The sequence below is a fragment of the Herpailurus yagouaroundi genome, unplaced genomic scaffold, assembly GCF_014898765.1.
Source record: "Herpailurus yagouaroundi ecotype Mexico unplaced genomic scaffold, PumYag 187, whole genome shotgun sequence".
NCBI classification, from domain to species: domain Eukaryota; kingdom Metazoa; phylum Chordata; class Mammalia; order Carnivora; family Felidae; genus Herpailurus; species Herpailurus yagouaroundi.
In genome coordinates this window covers 30,178,617-30,206,132 of record NW_024412418.1, presented here as the reverse complement: position 1 = coordinate 30,206,132, position 27,516 = coordinate 30,178,617, and the positions used below count along the sequence as shown (strand labels likewise).

At 35.5% G+C, this 27,516-nt stretch overlaps 1 protein-coding gene across 1 annotated transcript in view; it reads left to right on the top strand.

Moving 5' to 3' along the window:
• Positions 1 to 27,516, top strand: part of PRMT3 (protein arginine methyltransferase 3) — a 146,587-nt gene that overhangs the window by 9,580 nt on the left and 109,491 nt on the right. Inside the window, exons 6-9 of the mRNA XM_040495627.1 lie at positions 2,272 to 2,431; positions 4,196 to 4,340; positions 8,193 to 8,258; positions 18,979 to 19,100. Of these exons, the coding sequence (XP_040351561.1) occupies positions 2,272 to 2,431; positions 4,196 to 4,340; positions 8,193 to 8,258; positions 18,979 to 19,100 (493 nt within the window). The remainder of the gene's footprint in view (positions 1 to 2,271; positions 2,432 to 4,195; positions 4,341 to 8,192; positions 8,259 to 18,978; positions 19,101 to 27,516) is intronic.

Below are 27,516 nucleotides of genomic sequence, written 5' to 3'. Positions count from 1 at the left end.
GTGCTGATTATTTTAGTTCTGACTTCTATGTATTTTGGGATTTTTCTAATCTAATTCATCAGTTGTTGATAGAGGTGTATTTACATTTCTGTGATTGAAGAATTGTCTGTTTTTTCCTTTTAATTCTATCAGTTTTTGCTTTTGTGAGGTTTATACTCATTTATAATTGTTATGTCGTCTTGACAAATTGACCATCCTTTGTGGTAGTTCTCAGCTGCCAAAATGAACCTCCTAAGACAGAATGTAGGTGATTTGAACCTCCTAAGACAGAATGTAGATGCGGAAATTCATCTTCCTGAATTTGGTTTAAGACTTTGAATTAGACTGTTTTGATAAATTGTAGTTATGGATCTTAATGTTTACTGAATCCTTCCTCCTTTTCAACATTTAAGCTTTAGTATATGGTTGTCTATGTATTATTAGTGTTGAAAGTTTTTACTTTGCCTTTCATTGCAGCAAAAGGCAAAACAGAAACTTGCTAAAACAAAGAAATCAATTCCTTTAATCAGTTCTAATCTGTAACTTAAACTAACAGCTTGGCTGGCAAACTGTGTAGAAGTTTTTTTTTTGTTTTTTTTTTTTTAATGTTTATTTTTGAGAGACAGAGACAGAAAGACAGAACACAGTGGGGGAGGGGGCAGAGAGAGAGACACACACACACAGAATCCAAAGCAGGCTCCAGACTCTGAGCTGTCAGCACAGAGCCCGATGAGGAGCTTGAACCCATGAACCGTGAGATCGTGACCTGAGCTGAAGTCAGGCACTTAACCGTCTGAGCCACCCAGGCGCCCCTTGAAGTTTGAAAATGAGATACACAGTGAAAGTTGTAGTACAAAGTAGAAAATATGGTGCTGTCCTTAAATAGTTTGGACATACTTTGTTGCTCTCGTTAATTTTTGTGAATTAAATAGTGAACGAATCTATAGTTTTTTAAAACAAATGACTCAGTATTCTGCCAGATGGATTAGAGTTTAGTGGTATACTGCTGTACTGTTTTTATAAGAAGTTGAACTTAGGCTCTAGTGTCTAAGTTATAATATTCTAATGTACTTGTTTCCCTTTTTTTTTTAATCTTTATTTTTTGAGAGAGAGAGAGAGAGAGAGAGAGAGAATCCCAAGCAGGCTCCACACTTAGCATGGAGCCCAACACAGGGCTCTTTCTTATGACTGTGAGATCATGATCTGAGCTGAAATCAAGAGTCGGATGCTTAATCGGCTGAGCCACCCGGGCACCCCTCTCGTGTATTTGTTAAGCTTGGTTATTTTGTCCCAACTCTAAAGAAGTGTCACCGCTAACAGCTGGCGATAAGAAAAAAAGCCATATTTTTCGCAGTGCTATACTGAAGAGAAGATGTATCTTCATTGCTTTTATTGCTTTATGTTGATCTGAAAGTTAATTGGACTGGTAAATAGACATGGGATTTTGTAACACTCACTAGCTCCATGTGTTAACCTCTTTTTGCAGAGTTATTAGTTCTACAGTGGAAGTTAATAATTATACATAGTGAAATTAAATTTAAACCAAGAATTTTTAATAATGTTAGGAATCAGGATATTCAATATCAGCAATGAGACCTCAGTGTATAGATTGCACTACCCCTTACGCAGGATGAAAAACTTACCTGAGTATATAGAATTCTTTATGTGCATGCTGTCCTTAGTGAATATGTAAATGTAATACCTGTTATTCTATAGATAAAGACTCAGGGTCTGAGAAGGAACCATGTGTAGTGGCAAGAACGTGAGCTAGGAGGGCAGGCATGGTGGGAATCTTAGTTTTTTTATGAAACGTTCAAATGACTTTGGGCTAGTCACTTAATTTCTCTGAAATTTATTTTCCCATGCCCTAAAATAGAAATATTTATATCCTAGTTTTGTTTTGAGGAGAAATGAAATGTAGTATGCGTACTTGAAAGAAATATGGTGATAAGTACATATTAGAGCTGTTTCCTTCCACTTTTTTGTTTCTTCTTGGGTTTGGTTCAGTATAATTAATGCCTTTTTGTTTCTTTCTGGGTTTGGTTCAGTATAATTAACACTTTTATATGTGATTAACTTAGCTACCTAATGAAAAACTTTAATAGCATGCTCTTTAAATTTAAATGGAAGCAGCTTCAGTATTAAATATTTATTTAATTAAAAGTACTTTTACAAGTTTTTCTCAGCTGGCTGCATAACAGGCCCTCAGAATATATTTATTCTGAGTTAACATGTTTGTATTTGCTTCATTCTTAGAAGATAGCTTAATAATAACGTCCATTCCTTCCTTAGACGTAGAAGATCTTTACGAACCGGTGTCACTCCCATTCTCATACCCCAATGGACTCAGTGAAAATACATCTGTTGTTGAAAAATTGAAACATATGGAAGCCAGAGCACTGTCTGCTGAAGCTGCATTAGCTAGAGCACGTGAGGATCTGCAAAGAATGAAGTAATTTATCAGTCTTAACAGAAAATTTGTTATTTAGATTCCGAAAGTAATACGACTTATATAATAAAGTGGAATATGGTAAAACATTTTGTATATTGGAAAGCACAATGTAGGTATCTAACTTTAAATTTATTTTAAATTAATTTTAATGACATGCAACATTTTAATATGTTATAGATATAGTTGATTAACATAAAATTCTGTGGTTTTACCTGTTCTCACATACTTCTTTATAATTACTTTTGTACTAATGGTAATTTTTCTGGGAGTGTTACCCTCTTGAGAACTTTTGTTCTTTGAATTACTCTATATCTAATAGATTTCTCCATTTTACTTTTTCTCTCCTAGGCTTTTAAAGGGAAGTGATTAATATTTTTTGGGTTTGGGGAAAATACAGTGTTGAAATTTTTGTTTTTAAAGAATCAAAGTATAATTAGGTAGTATTTAATTGGAAAACCACCAGGAGCCTGGGTGGCTCAGGTTATGATCTCATGGTTCTTGAGTTCGAGCCCCGCATCGGGCTCTGTGCTGACAGCTCAAAACCTGGAGTCTGCTTCGGATTCTGTGTCTCCCTCTGTCTCTCTGCCCATTGTCCCCTGCTCATGCTCTGTCTCTCTCTCTTTCTCAAAAATAAGTAAATATCAAAAATAATTAAAAAAAAAAAAAGAAAGAAAGAAACCAGATACATAGGATGATTTTCTTCAGTGGGTAAATTAGCTTTCTACTGGCAATACACAGAATTTAATGTGCATATGAATCACCTGGGAATTCGTTAAACTGTAGGTTCTGAGTCAGAGATCTGAAACAGGGCCTGAGATTCTGCATTCCTACCAAGTATAGTGTTAGCTATTGGATTTGTAAGTTGGTTGCCATTCCCTCAGTACCCATTTGATGGTTTGCTAGAATGTTCAATAGGGAAGATAGTATAGGTGATTGTGGTTCTCTTTCCCTGTTTTTGAGATTATATGCTGGGTAATCCAGTAACCAACAACTCTCCCCCATTATATACATATAGATTCTTTTTTTTTATGTTTGTTTATTTTTGAGAGAGAGTGAGAGAGCCCATGCATACTTGTGGGGGGGGGGTGCAGAGAGAGAGGGAGACAGAGAATTTCAAGCAGGCTTCGTGCTAGCAGTGCAGAGCTCGATGTGGGGGCTCGAACTCAGGAACCGTGAGATTATGACCTGAGCTGAAATCAGGAGTCAGATGCTCAACTGACTGGGCCACCCAGGCGCCCCATTATAGATTCTTAATGTATTGTGATCAGAGAGAGAACTGAGTTTTAGAGCTGGAGTGCATGGTGGTGGTGTATGTAAATAATTCTCCATTTGGGTCAACTTTCTGCCCTTACTTTCCATGACATACATAATATGGTTTTAAAGAATATTAATTTAAAGAATATTAATAGTGTTGAAATAAACCACATTGATTCAGCTGCTACAATAAGATTTTAGAACAATAGAAATAATAAAGTTGAATAAAGACAATGTGCTTTTGTTCAGTCGAAAGATACAAACAGCTCTAATCTGCAGTTGGCAGTGTTTTTGTGGTTTGCAGAAGGAATGTTTACAACCGGGTTTGCATATGCCATTGCTTGAGATCCAGCAGGGGGAGCTTTCAGTTGCTTAAGATAGAATGGAGTTAGAAGGCTCATCACACTGCACACCCCACTCCCTCCCCATTCCTCTCCCTCAACCTCTAGCCTTTCCTTTTTTCACGGTCCAATAAACCTGTCTCAAGGGTCTATTTCAAATTGATTACAGACAATTTGCTCAGGATTTTGTGATGAACGCAGATGTCAGAACCTGCTCGTCATCTACTACTGCCATTGCAGACCTCCAGGAAGATGAGGATGGTGTTTATTTCAGCTCATACGGGCATTATGGGATACATGAAGAAATGCTAAAGGTTAGAGAAGAGCACAAAAGTACCAAGTCCATACTAAAGGAAAAATAGAATAAAACAAGTTCTTAATACATATGCTAGAGGAGAACTGGTCATTTTTTGTTTTGTTTTTTTTTGAACTGCTTGTTAAATCTCTTTGGTGCTTAATAGCATATCTTGGGTTCAAAAGGCTACAGGAGCATCACAGTCACTGTAAATTCTATTGAAGATCATTATTAATCTTTATTAGGAAATCTTTTGCTTGAAATAGAACATCGGAAAAAAACAACTGCTGCTGATTTTTGTCTTCTCAGGAGCAACTGTTAAATAGGAACAAATAAGTTATATATTTGCCTTTTAATGTACAAAGGGAATGATTAATTTTAGTATGTTATATGGTAATATTGACCTCGGTTTGAGCAAATAATTCTTTGGTACAAAGTTAAGAAATAATTCTCACAGTTGTCATGGCATAACTTTTTTACATTTGAAATCAATTTCCTAAATTGATCAAATCAGGTTTTTAAATTTGGTTGGTTTTAATTTTTATAACGATAAAACCCATGTAAAATATAAGTAGATTTCTAGCTGTACCTGGCAATTATGCATTGTATCATGTATTATAGATTGTAAAACAGTAAGGTGTAATTTTTTAATGCATTGAAACTAAAAGTATTTATAGTAAAACAAACATTGGAATGTAAAAAATTTATTGAAAATGTTAGATGTTCATCTCTGTGCATTTTTGGAGGCCACTACCTTTTCTTAAAAGCAGCCAGCAAAAAATTCATTCGTAAATCCTTCCACACAAGATTGTTTTATTTTATGGAAGCCCTAAGACCATGTTCCCCTGACAGCTCTGCATTTAAAATAACCAGGGATATTTAATAACATGTATGTATGTATTGAGTCAGATTTACAAGATCACAGAGTGGAGGTCTGCTGATTAATAGTAATTGTAACTACTTGGGGTCTTTTAAAGTAGTGTCATGTCATTTCTTTACCAATGACCTGTCACGGTTGTACTTCTTGTTGTCACTTGAGTTATGGCATAGCATTACAAATAACAGTTATCTTATAAATGATAAGTTATTTTAAGTCCAGAGTGAGTTTGTTTAAAAAAAATTGATTTGCTCTGTTTCCTTTGTTAAAATTAATTTTACCGCATCTAGAATTTTTCTTTTTAAGGAATTCACTTAAGCCCATGTTTGTCATTTTAAATCACCCCATCAATTTAAATGCCATGAACCTTTAATGGCTTTGGTATGGAAATTGTGTTGGATTTTCTGACAGATAAGATTACTGAGACTTCAAGTAGGTAGTACATAAAAGTGTCCTAGATACAGTCATCAGGGAAGTCCAGTTTGAGTACTTACTTCCAAATGTCTGTTGTGGACATTTGTAGCTGTATGTCCGTAACTAGAGGATTTTTTATATTTTGCTAAGCTATGTGCTGTGGATGAGTAGGAAATGTTCTGTGTATCGAGTAATATTTTGTTTCTTATCAAAACATTTTTTAGCACACATAATCTATTTAATGTTGTGCTACTAGATCTCACTTGATCTTTATAAAGAACTTAGAATGGAGAAACACGTATACAACTTATCTTAATGTTCAGAACTGGCCTTGCTTTTATAGGAATAGTATTTCGATTTTTGGTTGCTTAGCCTCAGATAGTTCAATGACACTGTTTAGGCATATGCTGTGATTATAATTATAAAGAAAGGTACTTTGTGATCTTACTTTCTGGAGTTCAGATGAAGATAATGGTTTTGAATTCCAGAGATACAGTCAGTGGAGGGATGGATTACATGAATTTACAAAATCCTTCACCACTTTATCTTTCTGAAGTCATTGTTGACTAATGTTGTAAGTCTGAGATGCATCACTCTCTTTTTTTCCAAGAAAAATACTGTTCATCCTGGTGAACGTTTATCACAGATCATAGTACCATTAAATAACTTTTCTTTACCGCATTCTTCTCATGGTGTCTGCAGCTGACTTGTGCAGTCCCTCCCCCTTCATCAGCCTATCCATTTGAAACACACTGCTGTTTATATGTACATGAAATTTATGCTATATAACTCTTCTGTAGTTTCATTTTTAATATATATTTTTTTATATTTGTAGGAATAATTCCATGGGACTTGACTAGTCTTAAAAGATTGTTTTGCTTCTTAGTAATTCTATTTTTCTTGTGTGTTTCTTGGTTTTAATAGGTTGTTGAAAACAGTAATTTTTAAAATTTCTATTTATTGCATTATTCTGTATTGAAGTGTTAGTCTTTTCTGAGAATACATTCTTAGAAGTGGTTAGGAGTGCTAGTCTTTTATTTCTTGCATTTTCATGTTCACTGGATTTTTTTTTTCAGTTATTAAATTGAAGCTCTGCTATGTCCAAGGCACCGTGTTTGGTATACTTTGAATTTTATTGCAGCAGGGTGAGCATGTGAACAAAAGCACATGAATCTGTAGGATGAGCCCGGCATGGAGGAGACGAAGGACTGCAGTTGCGGGAGCAGTGGTGCACGGATTTAGGACAGGAGTTGGGGTGCGAGTGATGAAGTTGGAGTAGTGGTGAGGCGGTGTGATTGGCGAGAGCTGATGGGCTGATGTTCACGCAGCAGGAAATCACCGCTTGTAGTGTATGGAGAGTATAAAAATGACCCAAAAATGTATGGAATGGTATATTTTTGTTAAAGAGACTTTTCATTATTTAACATGTGTGAGTTTATTTAAACATTAGATTCTCTCAGTAATTCTTAAAATAACTTCAGGGAAAGGTTTAATAAACCTGATTTAAAATTTCTGTTTGTGAAGCAATTAGAATTCCAACAGAAAACACAGAATTTTAATTGTGCACCTCCCCATTTTTATATCCTGTAATTAAGTAAAAACTACATGGCTTTTAATCTGAGAACTTCTTTATATTTTTTTAGTAAAAAACTTCCCGGTATTGGCTTAAAAATGTTTTTTGAAGTATATGTATTGCCAAAATTTTGATATTGTAGCACTTGGTGTAACATTTCTTTTTACCTGGTGTGAAACCCCAAACTGGAATTGCTGACCTCTTTTTATTGTGCTCATTTTATTTACTTGGCAGCAGAGCCCCTTCCTGCTTAATTCGCTGTCTTTGTAGGTCTCAACTGAAGTAATTTAAAAGGGAATCTGCTCTTTTCATGAGCGAAACTAAATGGTCACATTCGATGCCTGTCTTAGGTACAGGTCATGTGAGACTTCACAGTGGAGAAGGCTCATAAATGTGGGCTGCAGGGCTCCAATGATTTATCTTCAGGATTACAGGCTTTTAAGCATCGTTTCCTACAACAGACATTTCTATAAAGAAAACAGGATTATAAATCAGATAGGTGCTGATCGGTAGACTTTCTTAGAATAACCATACTCAGTGTAAATTCATTTTTTGTATGTAACTGTAAGTTTTACATTTATCTGTGTCGGATATTTTTCTCCCATGTTTTGATACAGCATTTTAACATTTAACATAGCAGTGTCCCTCTACTACAAGGAGTCGGCCTCTATTGAAAGGAGCAAGACATCATGTTCATCTTCTATTAGCTTTAATTATTAGTTGAAGTCTTATAATGACAATGCATGTCAAGACAAAAAATGTATACATCTTTTAAGAACTTCGATCCTGTTTGACTTTTAGTGATTTTCTGAAACATGTTCTTTGGGTGTTGTTGGTATTTCTGTTTTTTTATTGTTTTCTTTTAGGACAAAAAAATTAAGCTTGGCTTTCCAAGCAAAAAATAACTTTGGAAATTAGCAATTTGTGATAAAATAACAAATAGCTTCCTAAAACGTTTTATATTTTTAGTCTATCCTGTAAACAGAATGTTTTTCTCTCCCCTCTAGGACAAAGTGCGAACAGAAAGTTACCGAGATTTTATATACCAAAATCCACATATCTTCAAAGACAAGGTGAGTAGCACAGGTTACAGAATTGTAGCCACATTTCATGTGGATCTTGGGTAGTAGAAGTCCCCTCTTGGGTCATCGTTGTGATAGCAGTTGCTTCAGCGCACTCTGGCTTTATTTCATGGAAGACTTACGATGCTGCTCTGTGGTGCAGGATACTGATAGCAGGCATGCTCATCGGTGCTGTCATTCAGTATACTGATTTTTTAAATTGAAATTCATTAATTACAGTGATGTGGTTTTAGTTAAACTTTGCTTATCCAGATTCTGTTGCTGAAACCATATTTTTGATTTACTATGATGCCTATGAATTTCCAATGTATCAGATGAGCCCCATACCAAAGCGTACTTTTAATGATTACTCTAGTTTGTGTTAATTAGTTAAAAAAATAATAATTTTAGGAAGTTATTATTAATAAGTAGGGGCAAATATTGTAAGGTAGGACTTACGTGCTTTCTTTTCAGATCTCATTTACTCCTTTATGAGACACGTTATATCTTACCATTGGTCTTAATACTCTTTCAGGTTATGTCAAAGATGAAATTTCACAGTGTGTGTCTGTTTGAAATTTGTGTCATTTATTTTTCCTCCCTGTGAATTGTGTTCATTTTTTCTTCTTCACTTCACCTCCTCCTTCCCTCCCTTTCTACGATGGCATGTTGACCTAAAAGTTCAGGTTTTCTGTTCTTCCTTGTTGGAAATTAGTCCACTAATTGAGTCAGATATCATCTCTGCCGCATGTATATCTTTGGGAATTTCCTCCACTCTTTCCACATCAAGAACATGTATATTGATAACATGTCAGCTTTTCATAATTCCTTCTTCACCTTCACTTTAGAAGGTACTTCTCCAAGCTCTTTCATAAGCTTCACATGATATTGTAGCAATGACTAACAGTTTTTATATTTTGAAAAATTTCTTTTCTTGATTCTTATATTCTTTGGAATATAATATGGATAGGCTTTTCATTTTCCGTTATCTATTTCCCAAGAGCAGTGTTTCACTTATGACTTTGCTGAGTTAACTGAAATTTGTTGTTGTTGTTTTTTTTAATTTTAATGTTTATTTTGGAGATAGAGCATGAACTGGGGAGGGGAAGAGAGAGAGGGAAACACAGAATCTGAAGCAGGCTTCAGGCTCTGAGCTGTCAGCACAGACAGCTGTCAGCACAGCCCCTGACATGGGGCTCAAACCCACAAACTGCGAGATCATGACCTGAGCGGAAGTTGGAGGCTTAACCGACTGAGCTACCCAGGTGCCCCGACAGCTGAAATTTATATGGTACTCTGCTCTCTTGGCCAACAAAGCATTACCTAACATGAGAGGTTTATCATGGTATGTGTTTCTTTGTATTTGCTGATCCCCTCTATAGATAAATAGGTGATTTCATTTTTAAAATCTTAGTTTTTATCAGTTCTTTGTATTCAGCTTTTTTGTATGCTTTTTATATGTTATTACAGCAGAGACTAAGAATTTTTTTATAGTTGGCTCTTACATTTATACCCAAGTGCTGGAACATTTTATCTTACATGTCTAAAAACCCACTTTGTTTCCAGCGAAACAAATATATTACCATTAAAATTTTCACTTTATAGTTAGATTATGTCCAGATTTTTATTTTATTTTTTCATTAATATGTTGTGGAGAAATTAAGCATGTACTGGTCTGGGCATTTTTAATCCTGCTTGGCTTCTCAGGAACCAGATATATAATAATTTTAGACAAGCAGTGGATCTCTTTAGGCCTCATCTGTAAAATGAAATCATTTTAACCCCTCTGGTTCAAAACTTTTATGATTTTTTTAAATTGTAAAATCATGGTCTTTGAGCCATCTGTTCTTAATACTTTTTGATATGAATACAATATGAATTCATTAAGTAAAATTAAGTTGAAGTTTCTTTTTCAGTATGCTTCTGAATAGACTTTTGTCCTATAATATGTAAGAATATACTGAAAAGGCACAAATTTAAAAAAAAATTTTTTTTTAATGTTTATTTTTGAGAGAGAGAGAGAGAGAGCATGCGAGCGTGAGTGGGGGAGGGGCAGAGAGAGAGGGAGACACAGAATCTGAAGACGGCTCCAGGTTATGAGCTGTCAGCACAGAGCCTGACACAGGACTCAAACTCACAGACCGCAAGATCACGACCTGAGCCAAAGTTGGACGCTTAATCGACTGAGTCACCCAGGCACCCCGAGAAACCACAAATATTTGTAATCAGAAGATTAATCATTGAGAAATTAAATAATTCTGAATATTTCTGTGTATATAGAATACATCTCACTAGATTTATCAATTTATATACATAGTTACTTTCTGCTTCTAGTTTTTTATTTGCAACAGTATTATAGAAATGTTACATATAGGGGGTGTCTGGGTGGCTCAGTCAGTTAAGTATCTGACAGTTGATCTTGGCTCAGGTCATGATCTCATGGTTTGTGATTTCAAGCCCCGAGCCCTGCGTTGGGCTCTTGACGCATTTTACTTACTGCTTTTACTGAAGACATTAACTCTGCCAAAGTCAGGAAACAGCTAATAAATAAGTTGGGAGCACTTTTCCTTAGCACTTGTCTAAAATGCTTTCATGTAAGTTATCTATGTGTTATTAGTTTTGCTTGGCACTTACGACTTCTCAAACATGTATTATAATGTAAAATATTATACCTATCAATTTTTAATTCCGTAAAACACTTTCAGGGCTTAATCTTCTGTAATTATTAATATTAAATAATCTAGAGCTTTCATATTTTTAGATGATGTGGGATACTGTATTATGCTATGGCTACAGAATTAGAAAATATACTACCATATATTTATATAGCACTTGATAATTTATAGATTGCTTTCAAACATGTTGTCTCATTATTAGTATACAGTAACTTGTAACTGGGCAGAGCAAATATTTATCTTCTTTTGCACATGTAGGTATTTGAGGTTAGTAGGTTAATTGACTTGCCCTAACACAGGCAACTAAAACAAAAACAACTTACTCCTTGTTGAGTGCCTTTAACCCTGTGCCACTACACTTAAAACATCATTATGTTAGAATGAGTAATTAGGGTGAGATGCATTAGTTATGCTTTAATTCACGTTATCTTTTATATATAGGTTATATGATTTCTGTGTGCCATGACAGAAAATTATTTAATTCTTTTTAAAAATTTATGAAATGACTTGTTTTCCTGAGTTTTATTATCATTGTTTTTATTTGCTTTTATTCCTCATCAGGTAGTCAAACTTCATACACTAGCTTCTATATTATATTATGTAGTGCATAGTAGAGATTTATTTTTCAAAAAAGTACTAATATTTAAAACTGTTTCTTCTGCCTTTCCTTCTCTTCTTCCTCCATCCCTCGCTTCCTGCTTCCTTTCCTTGGTTTCTTTTTTTTTTTTTTTAAGTTTATTTATTTTGAGAGAGAAAGTGTGTGTGTGCACACGAGCAGGGGAGGAGCAGAGAGAGGGGGATGGAGAGAAAATCCCAAGCAGGCTTTGCACTGTCAGTGCAGAGCCCGACTGCGGGGCTCGATCCAGCCAAGCGTGAAATTGTGATCCACCGGAGCCAAAATCAAGAGTTGGAAGCTCAACCGACTGAGCCACCCAGGCACTGCCCCTCCTTCATTTCTTTCTGAATATGGTTTCGATTCACAAAGCTCCTGTGGAGGCCATATGGTTTCTCAGATTTAATTTAACTTTGGGTGGCATTTAACCGTGTTATCACCCACTCATAATTAATTTCTATTTGCAGTACATTGAAGAAATTCACAGTTAGGTGCCTTCTCTATGCTTTTGGTTATTATCCACAGTTAAATAGAGTCACTTTTTTTCTTTTTTCTTTCTTCCTTTCTTTTCTTTTTTTTTTTTTTAGAAGAAGTGACTCAAATTACTTCATTATTTTATAAAATAATGCTGGTTTATCATTTCTGCCTTCCTTTGATTCTGTTAAGTTTTAGTTTCTTACCTAATTACCTAATTTTGAGCTAGATGTAACATATCATTAATGTGTAATTAAAAGTATATTTTAAATATAAGCTTTAGAAGCAGATTGACCTTTGTTTGCATGCCAGCTTTACAAATTACCAGCTATATTATCTGGGACCTATTACCTTCTCTCTCTAAAGCTCTCTCACTTTCCTCATGTGCAAGATGAGGACTGAATAAGACTTTTATATATATGCATATGTATATAAATTATATATATGTGTGTGTATGTATATATGTACATGTTACAAAAGAACACATACTCTAATTGAAGTATATGACATATATTCTTCTCTATTAGCTTTCTTTCTCAGCAATTTTTCTTAGAGATGATTCCTTATCATTCTTTTAATGGCTCATTTGTCCAATGTAAGAATGTCTGTAAGTTTTAATTTTTAATATTAGAAACAATGCATATAAAAATATAAAATGTTTTAAATACATGTGAGAGTCCAGTAATAAGGTAAAATCCTAACAGTGGACTTCCTGGGTCAAAAAAGTAATTAATTGAGTGCATGGGTGGTTCAGTCAATTAAACATCTGACTCTTGATTTTGGCTCAGGTCATGATCTCACAGCCCTGAGGATGAGCCCTGTGTCAGGCTCAGTGTGCAGTGGGGCCTATTGGGATTTTCTCTCTTCCTCTCTCTCTCTGCCCCTCCCCCACTTGTGTGGTCTCTCTCTCAAAATAAATAAATAAATTACTTTTTAAAAAAAGGTAATTTATACCTTGGATGGAGTTAGTGCTGCTAGCTTGTCTTTCCATAAATAGTATGTGAGTGCTGATATTCCCAGTCACCTTTGCCAAATATTATAGTATCAGATCTCTAAATTCCACACTGACCATTTAGTTTTAATTTTTTAATTTTGCAGATATCTTATTTCAGTGAAAGTTTCTGGAAACTTATCACTTACGATTGTGTTGTATATATTTTTCCATTTTTATTTTAGCCATATAATATTTCAGAATAATGTAACATAACCATACTCTAAGCATACATACTATCTATTACAATATTTTCTTGCTGATATGGTTAACACATTTTATTGGTAACATAACAAAATGTTTCCTTTTTGTTTGCAATGATACATAGTTTCTGTCTTAAAATTCTTAACTTTTTTTGTATGTAAAAGTACTTACCTTAAAATATGTTGACTCTCTCAGACAGGCCACCATGTGCAGGAAACAAATTGTCCGTATGAAAGCATCTGGGCCTTGTCCTTCTTGGAGGGGCACAGGATAGGAGACACAGTGGTAGCCTTTCAACAACTTTATTTCTTCAATAGAAATCAGGCTGTTTACTAGATTTTCTCTCTTCTGCAGTCAGTTCTGTAAATTATATTTTCAAGACATAATGGATTGAAGGACTTCACTTACAATAGTAAACAATATAGAAGATAAAACGCATAGGAACAAACTTAAATAACGTGTAGAACTTACATGAAAAAAGAATTTTCTTTTTTAAACCTGAAGAATATTATAGATGATTTAAACAAATTGAAAATTTTACCATCTTCTTAAATAGGAAAACTCAAAATTATCCATTTTCCCTGTATCAACTTATAACTTTAGTTCAATCCATAAAAATACTAAGACTTTTTAAAAAGCCTAGATAAGTTGATTCTCTTGTTCTTACGAAAAAATAAATATACAAAGTTTTCCAGAAACATTGTGAAAAAAATTTTGCAGTGAGCATGGACTAGAGACTGGACCAACCTTTTTAGATACTAAAACATTCTGTAAAGCTTCTGTAATTACAATAGTTACTGGCACATGATTATATAAATTAATGGAGCAAAATAAAAATCCAAAAGTAGACCAAAGTATGTACAGAAATTTTACTTAATGTTCAAGATCCCTGTGCATTTGGGTTGCTACAACAAAAATACCATGAACTTAGTGACTTATAATTAAAAATTTTTAAATTGATTTTTCACAGTTAAAAGTCTGGGAAATCCAGAATCATGGCACTAACTGATTGTGGTGAAGGTTTGTGTTGTAGTTCACCATAGGCATAGACATGCCTTCCTCCAGAGAGGAATCTTCTGGGCCCCTTTTATGAGGGTACTAATTCCTTTCACGAGGGCTTTGCCCTGATGACCTAATTACCTCCCCCAAATCCTCACTTCTAGGATGTGGAGAAATGGGAATCCTCTTGCGCTGTTGGTGGGAATGCAAACTAGTGCAGCCGCTCTGGAAAACAGTGTGGAGATTCCTCAAAAAATTAAAAGTAGATCTACCGTATGACCCAGCAATAGCACTGCTAGGAATTTACCCAGGGGATACAGGAGTGCTGATGCATAGGGGCACTTGTACTTCAGTGTTTATAGCAGCACTTTCAACAATAGCCAAATTGTGGAAAGAGCCTAAATTGTGGAAGAGCCTCCATCAACTGACGAATGGGTAAAGATGGGGTTTATATATACAATGGAATACTACTTGGCAATGAGAAAGAAGAAAGTCATGCCATTTGCAGCAATGTGGATGGAATTGGAGGGTGTCATGCTAAAAGAAATAAGTCAGAGAAAGACAGATACCATGTGTTTTTACTCATATGTGGATCTTGAGAAACTTAACAAGACCATGGGGGAAGGGAAGGGGAAAAAACAATAGTTACAGAGAGGGAAGGAGGCAAACCATAAGAGACTTAAATACAGAGAACAAACAGGGTTGATGGGGGGTGGGGGAGAGGGGAAAGTGGGTGATGGGCATTGATGAGGGCAATTGTTAGGATGAGCACTGGGTGTTGTATGTAAGCCAGTTTGACAATAAATTATATTTTTAAAAAAACTGTCCCAGATGTTGGGTTTACCAAAGACTTTAAATCAAAAATTATAAATATGTTGAAAGAACTGAAGGAACCATATCTAAGTAATTTTTTTAACCAAGCTACAATTACCATTGATAAACCTTATGTCACTATAGATTGGTTTACGAAGTGTAGGATTTTATAAATGAAATTATATAGTATGTTTTCTTTTTTATTCAGCATAATTAAGATTAATCCATGTTATTACATGCATCAATAGTGTGTTTCTTTTTATTGCTGAGTAACAGTTCATTGTATATACATCCAGCCTTGGCAATTCAGTTGGCCAACTTCAGCTTGTTGTTGGCCAAATCTGATCATCCCTGTCTGCTTATATTATTGTTTATAGTCACTTTCATGCTACAACAGCAGAACTGAGTAGAGACTATATGGCCCAGAACACTGATAATATGTTTTATTTGTCTCTTTACAGAAAAAGATTGTATGCCCTTGTGTACATATATAATCATTTTTTAATCCATTCACTTGTTGATGAAAATTTAAGATTTTGTTTTAGTTTTTGGGTTTTAAAAATAAAGTTGTTAATGAACATTCATGTACAAAAAAAAAAAAAAGATCCTTCTAATACCATCCTCAAAACTAAATAAACTAAAAAAAAAAGTATGTTAATGAAACCATAAATGTACTAGAAGAGAATGTATGAGGATAAAATAGAATGAAATAGGAGAGAATATGGGGAAGGTCAGTCTAATTATAATCAAAATCCAGCAGGAAGCCATAAAAGAAATGATTAATGAGTTTCACTGTAAGTAAAGAATTTCTGCATAGCCAAAATCACTATAAGCAGAATCGAAACACAAAAATATATGCTGAGAGAAACTTTGCAGGTTATATTATAGAGGTGTCATCTTCTTCACTTACAAAGAACTGTTATTTGATAAGAAAATTTTGATTCAAAATTTCATAAGAAAAAGACAGCTCACTGGAAAAATAAAGAATATAAGTAGACACTTTACATAAAAAGAACTACAGATGGCTCTACAACATAAGGAATGATGCTAAACCTCATGATAGTGGAAATGCATGTTATAACTATGCCAGTGTATCATAATTTTGTACTTGCAAAATTGGCAAAAAGCCAAAAGTTTGACTATATGGTCCATAGGCTAGTCTCACCTGTAAGGATATCAACATTTAAACATTGCTGGTTAGGGCCCTCATGAGCAGAACTGCCCTATGGAAGGTAGTTTGGTCATGTCTGGCACAATTATAAATATGCATATTCTCTCTTGACACAGTATTTTCACTTCTAGAAATGTATTCTGTAGATTTACTCATGTGTGAATGGGGTTAGATATAAAGCTATATTTACAGTAATGATTGTCATAGTAAAATTTCAAAACTACCTAAATGTCTATCAGTAGAGAACTAAATCAATAGATTATGGTATAGCCATAATACTGAATCCTTTACAACCATACGAGAGAAAGAAGTTCTGTAAACTGATACGGAAAGATCCCTACATTACATTGCTAAATACAGAAAGCAGTGTGTAGCAAGTGCAGTGGCATAATATGCTTCTGTTTATGTAAAAAAGGGACGGAAAAAATGTCTTACATCATCTTTACACGAAAATTCTCTTGAAGGATAAATAAGAAGTACAGTTTTTGATGGTAAACTATGTGGCCTATATTACCAAGCTGAAGAATAAAGTAATGTTGAACAGTTTGATAGATTTTTAATTCTAGTTCTGTTGTTCTTATAGTAGCTTCCCATTACTCAGAATAAAATCCAAAGGTTCTGTGTGATCTGGCCTCTGCTTAACCTTTACCTCACTATCGAGCAACCTTTTCTCACCCAGCTCAGCCACATTGGTCTTCTTGCTTTGCCTGGAATCTTAGGTTTTGCTGTTAATGTCCTCCATTGCTTAGAAGAAACTCCTCCAGATCTCTACATGGCATATTCCTTTATTTCATTCAGTTCTCAGCCCACATATATCAGAGGTGTATTCACAGACCTATTTTAAATGCTTAAAGTATGTATCCCCTCTTCTCTGCTCTAACTTCTATTCCGGGGCTTGATTTTTCTTTATAACACTACTGGCTAACCTTATTTTGTATTTATTTATTCATTGTCTGTAGCTCCATTAAGACAGAAACTTGGTCTTGTTTGTTGCTGTACCCTATCACTGTGATCATGATTGCACTTAGTGATGTTCAGCAAATATTTATAGGAGAATACTGAAACAATTTCATTTTTTGAGACAAGTACATAGGAGTTTAGGCCATTGATATTGAAAGATTTAAGGCAGTGCAGATTGCAGTCATTTCACAGAAAATACTGTATCTCTGACTATTTTGCTTAATATGTTTCCTCAGTAATTTGTTTTTGTTTTTTACTTTGAATGGAGCAGGTTTCACTATACTATATTAGAAATAGCATGCAATTCTTGATTTGGAAATAATTGCTTTTTACCTGTCCCCAATCATCTTAAACTTTGATTCTTTTGGGGTGCCTGGGTGGCGCAGTCGGTTAGGCGTCCGACTTCAGCCAGGTCACGATCTCGCGGTCCGTGAGTTCGAGCCCCGCGTCAGGCTCTGGGCTGATGGCTCGGAGCCTGGAGCCTGTTTCCGATTCTGTGTCTCCCTCTCTCTCTGCCCCTCCCCCGTTCATGCTCTGTCTCTCTCTGTCCCAAAAATAAATAAACGTTGAAAAAAAATAAAAAAAAAAAAAACCTTTGATTCTTTTTATCTTCACCATTGATAATGAGTATTATTTTTAAAAACTTATATTCTTAAATGGCTGAATTCTAGAAGCCAGTTTGTTTTTATTGTACCTGTATTATTTAAGTGAGTTGAATATTTAATTTTGGAAATGGAGGGGATATGGCAATATTCTACATCTAGGATTCTTTTATAAGCATTTTTTAGTTGTATTGGATGATGCTCTCCTGCTAAACTTAATTTTTGTCTTTCAAACTTGGAGAAATTTATTTCTGCTACAGTTTAGAACTACTAAGCCTAAATTAGAGCATGCATGCAATGGGGAAATTTAAAATAGAGAATATTATGGCACACCTGGGTAGCTCAGTCGGTTAAGCGACCGACTTCAAGTCAGGTCATGATCTCACAGTTTGTGAGCGAGCCCCACATTGGGCTGTGTGCTGACAGCTCAGAGCCTGGAGCCTGCTTCAGATTCTGTGTCTCATTCTCTCTCTGCCCCCCTCCCACTTGTGCTCTGTCTCTCTCTGTCTCTCAAAAATAAATAAATGTAAAAAAAAGTTTGTAAAAAAAAAATAGAGAATACTTCCCTGTTAAGTCTGTAGAAATTGCTTATTTTGTGTAAAAATCTCTTAATTTACATTGTTGCATCTGATTGTAGCAAAATACGGCCAGTATGGCCAAAAAGACTGTTAGAAATTTAAAACAAGTTGAGGTGCAAACAACTTGGTGTATGTACCTGGCCAGCTCAGTCGGTAAAGCATAGGATTCTTGATCTTGGGGTCATAAGTTCAAGCCCCATGCTGGGCATAGAGCTTATGTTTAAAAAAAGAAGAAGAAGAATTTAAAACAACTCATTGTAGTGATATCCTCAGCTTCTTCAAATAGAAATCACTACCATAATTGATCAGTAAAATTTTAAAATATTGTGATCAATGGGGGTGTCTGAGTGGCTCAGTCAGTTAAGCTTCGGCTCAGGTCATGATCTCACAGTTCACGAGTTCGAGCCCCTTGTTGGGCTCTTTGCTGACAGCTCAGAGCCTGAAGCCTGTTTTGGATTCTGTCTCCCTGGCCCTCTGCCCCTCTCCTGCTTGCTCTCTGTCTCTCTGTCTCTCAAAAATACATAAAAAACATTTTAAAATTTTCAAAAAAATATTGTGATCAATTACTTGCCAGAAACATCATAATATGTGATTAGAACTTAAAATATTAGACCTTTTCAATAATACCTTTTTTTTTTTTTTATTTTACCAGGTAGTTTTGGATGTTGGTTGTGGAACTGGAATTCTCTCTATGTTTGCAGCTAAAGCTGGGGCAAAGAAGGTTCTTGGAGTTGATCAATCTGAAATACTTTACCAGGCAATGGATATCATAAGGTAGATGTATTTTGAGGCTTGATTTAAGATTATTTTTAAACATGATGATTAACAGGTCTTCTTGTCTTTAATAGCTGTCTAATGCAGACTCAAGACGTTTGTCTTTTAGTAAAAATTCATTCCAAAATAATAGGATTTTAGGTTATATTGAGCCAGACATGTTTAAACTATGAATAATCTCTTCACAGTTCTCGTTGATGGGAATTACTTTTATATAATTTCCTGTCTTTCCAGTTATAGCTATAAATATGCTAATTATAATAATACAGAATTAGAGGGGTGCCTGGGTGGTTTGGTCCGTTGAGCGTCCAACTCTTGATATTGGCTCAGGTCATGATCCCAGGGTCATGGGATAGTGCTCCCCATTGAGCTCTGCACCTAGCGTGGAGCCTGCTTAAGATTCTCTCTCTTCCTCTGCCCATCTCCCCCATTCGTGCCCGCACATGATTTCTCTTCCTTTCTCTCTCTCTCTCAAATAAAAAAAAAAAATTAAACCAAAATAGTAATACAAAATTAGAAATTATTGACATAAGCGTAGTAATTGTTAGAAGACTCTACAAAACTGAATATTTCAGTTATGTTTCCTTTAGCAAATATCAATCAGACTAAAGACTAAGGGGTATCTTTTTTTTTTTTTTAATTTTTTTTAACGTTTATTTATTTTTGAGACAGAGACCGAGCATGAATGGGGGAGGGGCAGAGAGAGAGGGAGACACAGAATCAGAAGCAGGCTCCAGGCTCTGAGCGGTCAGCCCAGAGCCCGACGCAGGGCTCGAACTCACGGACCGTGAGATCGTGACCTGACCTGAAGTCAGACGTTTAACCGACTGAGCCACCCAGGCGCCCGGGGGGTATCATTTTTTATAGCATTAACCTTTGTGCCTCAAAATTAAAATAAGTAGAGTATCTCCTACTTCTGAGGAGTTAGGTTAATCAATCAAGGATTGATTTTTATGACTGGCTTATGTCATAGTAAGAAGGCCTTTATTTGAACTACAGCTTGTAGAACTAGATATCTTTAGCTGTGTACTTAAAAGCACCTTACATTTGGAACTTAGGAGTAATTTTCAGAGTAAATCACTAATAGGAGCTTCTCAGTAATTCTCTTTTCCCCCCAGCTTTATTGAGATATAATTGACACATAGCATTGTATTAGTTTAAGATACACATTGTGTTGCATTGATATTTTTATGTATTAGTATGATTATCACCATAGCATTAGCTAACCCTTCAATTGCATCACATAATTACCATTTCTTTTTTTTCTTTTTTTTTTAGTGGTGAGAATATTTAAGAGCTATGCTCTTAGCAACCTTCAAGTATATAAATACAATATTATTAACTCTAATCACCATGCATACATTTAATGCCCAATTTCTTAAGTGGTCCTCCCATTGATACTTATGTTCTGTTCTTAAAACTGATTAATGTTAATTCTTCCTTGTTAGCATAAAATATATATAAACATCTTAAGTATAATTAAGATGTTTAAGTTTTTAGATATGATTGCATAATGTAGAAGTATAGTGTTGTGGTTAAGAGTATAAGGTTTGAGTCAGGATTGGTTTGAATCTGTACTGTCTCACTTACCAGTTAGAAGTGAGATATACGTATAAATATCTCTTTGGCACATTGCTTGGCACATAATAGGTATTTGAAAGTTACCTACTATTATTATTAACAAGCGCCAAATTAATGTTAATGAAAAAATTACATTGATCTTGCTTAGATTTTTCATAGATCTAGGTTTGTGGTTATGATTTTCTTTTTTTTTTAAGTTCATTTATTTATTTTGAGAGAGAGAGGGAGAGAGAGAGCAGGGGTGGAGCAGAGAGAGAGGGAGAGGGAGAGGGATAATCCTAAACAGGCTCTGCACTGTCAGCACAGAGCCTGACATGGGGCTCCATCCCACAACCCTGGGATCATGACCTGAGCCGAAATCAAGAATTGGATGCCTAACCCACTGAACCACTCAGGCGCCTCTGTGGTTATGATTTTCATATTGGAGAATGTGCATATGTGTCGCAACTCTGTAATCTAGTAAAGTTTTTCCTAGTTCTTATGGTACCATATGGACATCTTCATCATTTTTGAGGTTCCATAAAGAGTACCTACACTTGCTTGTGCTTTGCCATACAAATATGAAAAACACTAAAGAAGATACTGTTTTAGAAGAATTATCAAACATTTATTGTGGATAGTAAGATTATGGTAAGATATTTCTTTTTTTTTTTTTTTTTGAGAGAGGAAGTGCAAATGGGGGAGGGGGAAAGGGAGAGAGCATCTCAAGTAGGCTCTATGCCTGGTGCAGAGCCCCACCCGGGGTTTGACCCCACAACTGTGAAATCATGACCTGAGCCGAAATCAAGAGTTGGATGTTCACCCGACTGAGCCACTCAGGCACCCTCGTAAGACATTTCTATTAGAAGCTTTATCTTATAAAAGATCATGTCCATTTACTTGTCATTTTTAATTTCTATGAAGTGAGACTAGATGTGTTCTCATTTTAATTTCTTTATGGAAGAAAAGGAAAAGGATAGTAATAACACTCATTTTATTTTGTTTTGTTTTGTTTCATTTTATTTCACATAAAATTCCTACTGACTTTTTAGAAATATCTCTATATAGTGATTACATTCATATTCATTGTGTATAAAATTTAGTGCTGCTGTGTGTGGAACTTTTGCGTAAGAGCATTTATTGAAAATAACTTAGTACTCAATTTTAGGTGCTTCATTTTAACAATAAAAATTGCTAACGTTAATTTAGTACTCTCTATTGAATTTCTTTTGTGGTAGATATAATTACAATATATTATTATCCTTATTATAGAGATTAAGAAATTGAGGCACAAAGATTAAGTTACTCTCCTTATTTGTAGTGGAGCCAGCATTAGCTCCCAGGCAGCCTGACTCCATCTTCATTCTCACAGTCAATTTACTGTGCTGTATCTCCCTTTAACTACTTACAGGGCATGTGTTAGTTGCAGTCAATAGTTTGCTTTACTTAGAATCTGTAGAGTTTGAGGGATACCTGGGTACCTCAGTCAGTTAAGCATCCCACTCTTGATTTCAGCTCAGGTCATGATATGTCTCATGGTTCATGAGTTTGAGTCCCATGTCAGGCTCTGTGCTGACAGCATGGAGCCTACTTGGGATTCTCTCTCTCCCTCTCTGCCCCTCCCCCACTCGTGTGTGCACTCGCTCTCTCCGTCAAAAAAATTTTAAAAAAGAATCTATAGAGTGTGAAAATCCAACCTTTTTGCTTTAGATTAGTTTTGTTTTGGATAAGCCAACATTATACCATTTCTTCAGAGATATTATCCATTGCCTGTTTTATATTGTGAAAAAGTTACTTCCATAGTGTCTATAAGCATCTCTCCCTTGTCTTCCATTTAAAAATTTGAAATTTATACTTGGGTGAAATAACTTTTGTTCTTCTGTTCGTGAATGTCTCTCTAAAAGGATATGCAGGAAACAGTTTACTGTTAATATTCCCACAATTTACTGGCTCGTTATTCTACCAGTTGAAGAGGAGTATAGCATATTCCTCTCAGCATCTGTAATCACATGACTTGATTTCTGATTTTGGCTTTTTGATTAACTAGCTACTTGATAATGGGAAAAGTACTTAACTTCTTTAGTCTCTGGTTTCTTCATTTATAAAATGAGGTTGATGGTGATATCTATCTCCTAAGACTGTTATAAGGACTGAATCCATTTATGGTGCTTTGCAAAGTGTCTGGCATGTGCTGCTTATTAAATTTTAGCAGTGATTGTAATCATATTAGTTAGTAGTAATAGTGGTATATTTAGCTTGGCACCAGCACCCCAAATAATATTTTATGTTTGTTGGTTATGTTTCTAAAATAATCATTTGGGGTGCCTAGCTTGTTCAGTCAGTGGAGCATGTGGCCCTTGATCTCAGGGTTGTAGGTTTGAGCCCCACATTGGGTGTAGAGATGCTTGAAAAATAGAATCTAAAAACATAATAATAATATTATAATAATAAATAAAAATAATCATTTATTGTAGTTGTCCCCCCAAAATATGATAGCTCTCTTTTCTACATTTTTTCAGTTGCTCACAGTCTCTACTCTTCTGTGCCATAAAACTTCCAGATTTGGCCAGTTTTTTTTTCTGCACTGACTCTCTTTCCTTGAAATCTACTCTCAACTTCTCTTATATTTGTCTGTGTTGTATATTGAGGCTTTCTGGAACTATCATCAGTCAGTGAAAACAGCTCTTCCAGTTAGCAGGCTGTGAGTTGTCTTTGGCTCTTCTGAGGCTTCTTTGTCAGAAATGTGTACACAGCAGAATTTCTGTAAAACTCTGTAAGCTTACATCTATAAAAAAGTACTTTAGGGGCGCCTGGGTGGCGCAGTTGGTTAAGCGTCCGACTTCAGCCAGGTCACGATCTCGCGGTCCGTGAGTTTGAGCCCCGCGTCGGGCTCTGGGCTGATGGCTCAGAGCCTGGAGCCTGTTTCTGATTCTGTGTCTCCCTCTCTCTCTGCCCCTCCCCCGTTCATGCTCTGTCTCTCTCTGTCCCAAAAAAATAAATAAACGTTAAAAAAAAATTAAAAAATTAAAAAAAAGTACTTTAAATTCTAAAAGAGAGACACTTTATTTATTTTTCCAATATATGAAATTTATTGTCAAATTGGTTTCCATACAACACCCAGTGCTCATCCCAAAAGGTGCCCTCCTCAATACCTATCACCCACCCTCCCCTCCCTCCCACCCCCATCAACCCTCAGTTTGCTCTCAGTTTTTAAGAGTCAGAGAGACACTTGTAAATGCATTTTTCGTTACTTTTAAATATACTTAGTTTACAGTCCTTGAATTGTGTTCAAAATGATAAAATAATTTGTATCTCTCTTTTTTTTTTTTTAATTTAAAAGAGAGACCTCATGTTTTAAAGAAATGAGTTTAGAATGGAGTAAATATTGATTTTAATATAAACTGACATACATATTAGGGCTTATATGTAGTATATAGATATATGTATATATTAGGGCTTAAGCTTAGGCTTGCAGTTTTGAGGTTGCAGACTTGAATAAAATCAAATATAGGTTTTCAGAGCTGTTACATTACAGGGGCAAATAGAACTCAAAGTGATACATGGAGGGAATGAGAAATTGTTTCTTATCTGTACTGTCATACTTGAAACTCTGCAGTGAATGATCAGTTTAGAAACAAACCTACCTAAGGATAGGAAAGCTATTCAGTGGCAGACACTCGTATGCTGTGTTCGCCCTCAGGAAGCAGGGGTAGCTTCTGGTGATACTTTTACCATTACTCTGGCTGCCTTTGGCTTCTCATTGCCTCAGCCATGGAATAGCTCATTATTCAGATGCTGAATGTTATTGCAGAGGAGCTTTCATGAGAAGGCTGATCCATCGTACAGCTGCAGTGCAATACTTTCAATCTCACTGTGACATTAAAGATGCAATCTTTTATATTGCCTGTATCTAGAATACTGTTAGAAATGAAACATTAAGAAAAGCCTAGAGAATAATTGATCTGTTGTCATGTTTATGTAAGTGTCCTCTAGATTCTAGGATGGAAGCTATATCTTCTCAATCTTTTTATCCCTAACACCTAGCAAAATGTCTGAATCATAGTAGATGCTTAGTACAGGTCTTTGAGAAGAACAAATTTAACATAATGATTTTGAAGATAGTGATGACCCCACTATGTCAGATTTGGAACAAGATCACAAAATGTACCAGGAAAAATTCTTGAAGTAAGGGATGTTCCTTCATATTTTGTTTCTAAATTTGATGGAAATAACATAGAAGAGTAAGTTAAAGCTGAAGAGAACTTTGAGCTGCTGAAGAGGCTGAAATGGTGAAAAACATTTGCTGCTAAAAAAAACCCAGAATTCTACTAAAGGTAGTGAACCTGATCAAGACACTTTACAAGGAAACTAAATTCATTTCTTCTCCCACCCCACTAAACCCTTCATTTCCTGTCCACTCAGTGCTCCTGGCTTGGGATCTCACAACTACCCGCTAGTTCAGTGGTTCACTGGAAGAACAAAGCTTAATATAAAGTTGTATCCACAGCTAAGATTTGTTACAGCAAAAGCCACAGTCCAGGGACAGCAAGAAAAAGATATCTATCAGTTATAAGTCACGTACAGGCTCCCAGGTAATCCTTTCTTTGCAAGAGTCACACAAAATGTACTTTTCTCTCTGGATGCAAAACTCAAAGACACATGTGAGATGTCTCTACCCAAGGAATTTTGCTTGAGTCTTACAGCCCGTAGTTCTCAAAAAGAGCTGATCATACGAGCACCTGCTATGTGACCCGCCATGGTGTACATGCATGTCAGACACCAGGTGCCCATCAGGGACATTCATGTTTGTTTTAAACATGCTGTCTCCTTGTTTAGCTTGGTCCGTGGCTTTGCGCATATAGAATAGTATCATTACCCAGTAACTATGTGAATGTTCAGTTGTTTTGTTAGAGTTTGGCCAAGAATTACTGCTATGGTTACAGAGATAAGTAAGAACTAAGGGAATAGACCTGCATTGACTCTTTTCTCACACGTAAAAATTGTAAACCTAGGATTCATACTTGACCTTTGTTTCTTTTTTACCAACATACCTATTGGGAAGAGTCCTGTTGATTAAGAATCCCCAGTGTGTCTCGATCCGTCCCTTGTCTGCCATTGGGGTTCTTAAATCTGTCTTAATTCATATTTTTACTTTTCTCACCTAAATTAATACAGCTGCATGTAACTGGCTTGGTTATTTGTACTTCCTCTTTGCCTCCCAGCAGCTGTCATCCATTGTCTCCAGGACAGCCAGACTGATTTCCCTGCTCAATTCTCCTCCCCTTTAAGTAAAAAGGAAAGGGGCAGTGGGGGAAGGATGTATTTTGTGTTGGGAACACATAAGAGAGGATAAAAAAGAAACTAAGATTACCTGTGATCCTAGTATGAGAGATCACTATCAATATTTTGGTAAGGCTTTTTAAAGCCTTAGGTCACAGGAGATGAAATACGTAGAAATGGAAGCTTACCAGAGTATCAGCTCCTCAAGGTTAGACAGGAATTTTTCTCTGTTTTGTTCATTGATGTGTCCCAACCACCTGGAAGTGTAACATGACACATAATAGGTATTCAATTTAAATACTTATTTAATGAATGAATTCATAAATTCATGAACTTTCAAGACCCAGAACATTGAACATGAAAGCCAGGTAAATCATCATCAAACCTGAAAACCCATTGTCTCTGCTTGAATCCAGATGATTCTTTTCATCTTTTTTTTTCATCGTATTAGAAGTTGAGTTATTTCTCGTTTTAAACAATAAATGTTCTCAATGTTAGTAATTCCACAGCTGCACATCTGTAATCACAAATGATACATTCGGGACGGATGCAATTCATTGAGTAGCTTTATTTTGGCTTTGTGTCTGGGCCTTGCATTTGCAATGATCAACCTCGTAGTGTTTATTTTTCATGAGATGTACTTAATCTGCCCTTTGTCTCATATGTTTGAGAATCCTTGTTTTTTTATTTGCATTTATGAATGGAGAATTAGGTTTTTTTAATAAAGGTAACTGGTATATGTTTTGTCTCTGATGGGATTGGAGGGGAAGCTCCCTTTCTTCCATTGATTTTTCAGGCTCTTGTTACTTCCACTTTGTATACCTCTTGACTCGAGGGGTTTGTGTTGTGAAGAATGGCTTCTACCTCCACTCTAATTTTCTCTGGTAGGTGCACTGAGCACTGGATCCATCAGATTTACCAATGTAATTTAATCCCCCCTTTTCTCCCATGAAATTATCAGAATCTTTGCTTTTGATATCACCTTCTAAAATCCTTATCCATTTATAATTTTTTTATTGTATTTTATATTAATTTATTGTCAGTTTGCTTTGGGAACTAAAGAGAAGTATTTGCCCTTGGATGTCATAGTGAAATGAAAGCAAAGTAATATACTGTGTATATTTTTATATGAGGGTATTCCCTCCCTGCCCTTCTCTAGTACTTATGTATTCTTCTAGAGGAACTTTATAATTATTTTGTCACAAACTTTAAATGCCACTTATTTGACTAGGTATTCATTGCATGAACTACCATACTTTATTCTGCTTACATGTCCATTTCTCTACTAGACCATGCTCTTCTTTGGACCTAGACCAGGTCTTTGAGTCACATTTGCAGAAGTACATTACACATTTGATCCTATGTTTCCCATTTTAAAAATCCTGAAATGACTCTTTATTGTCTTGGAATAAAATCGAGACTCTTTAATATCACCTTTATCTCCCAACCCTGTCACTATATACCTTTTGTTGCTCTAATCATACTGTGAACTATTTATAGCTCTTCAAATTTGCCATTTCTCTTCCATTCACACACACACACACACACACACACACACACACACACACACACACAC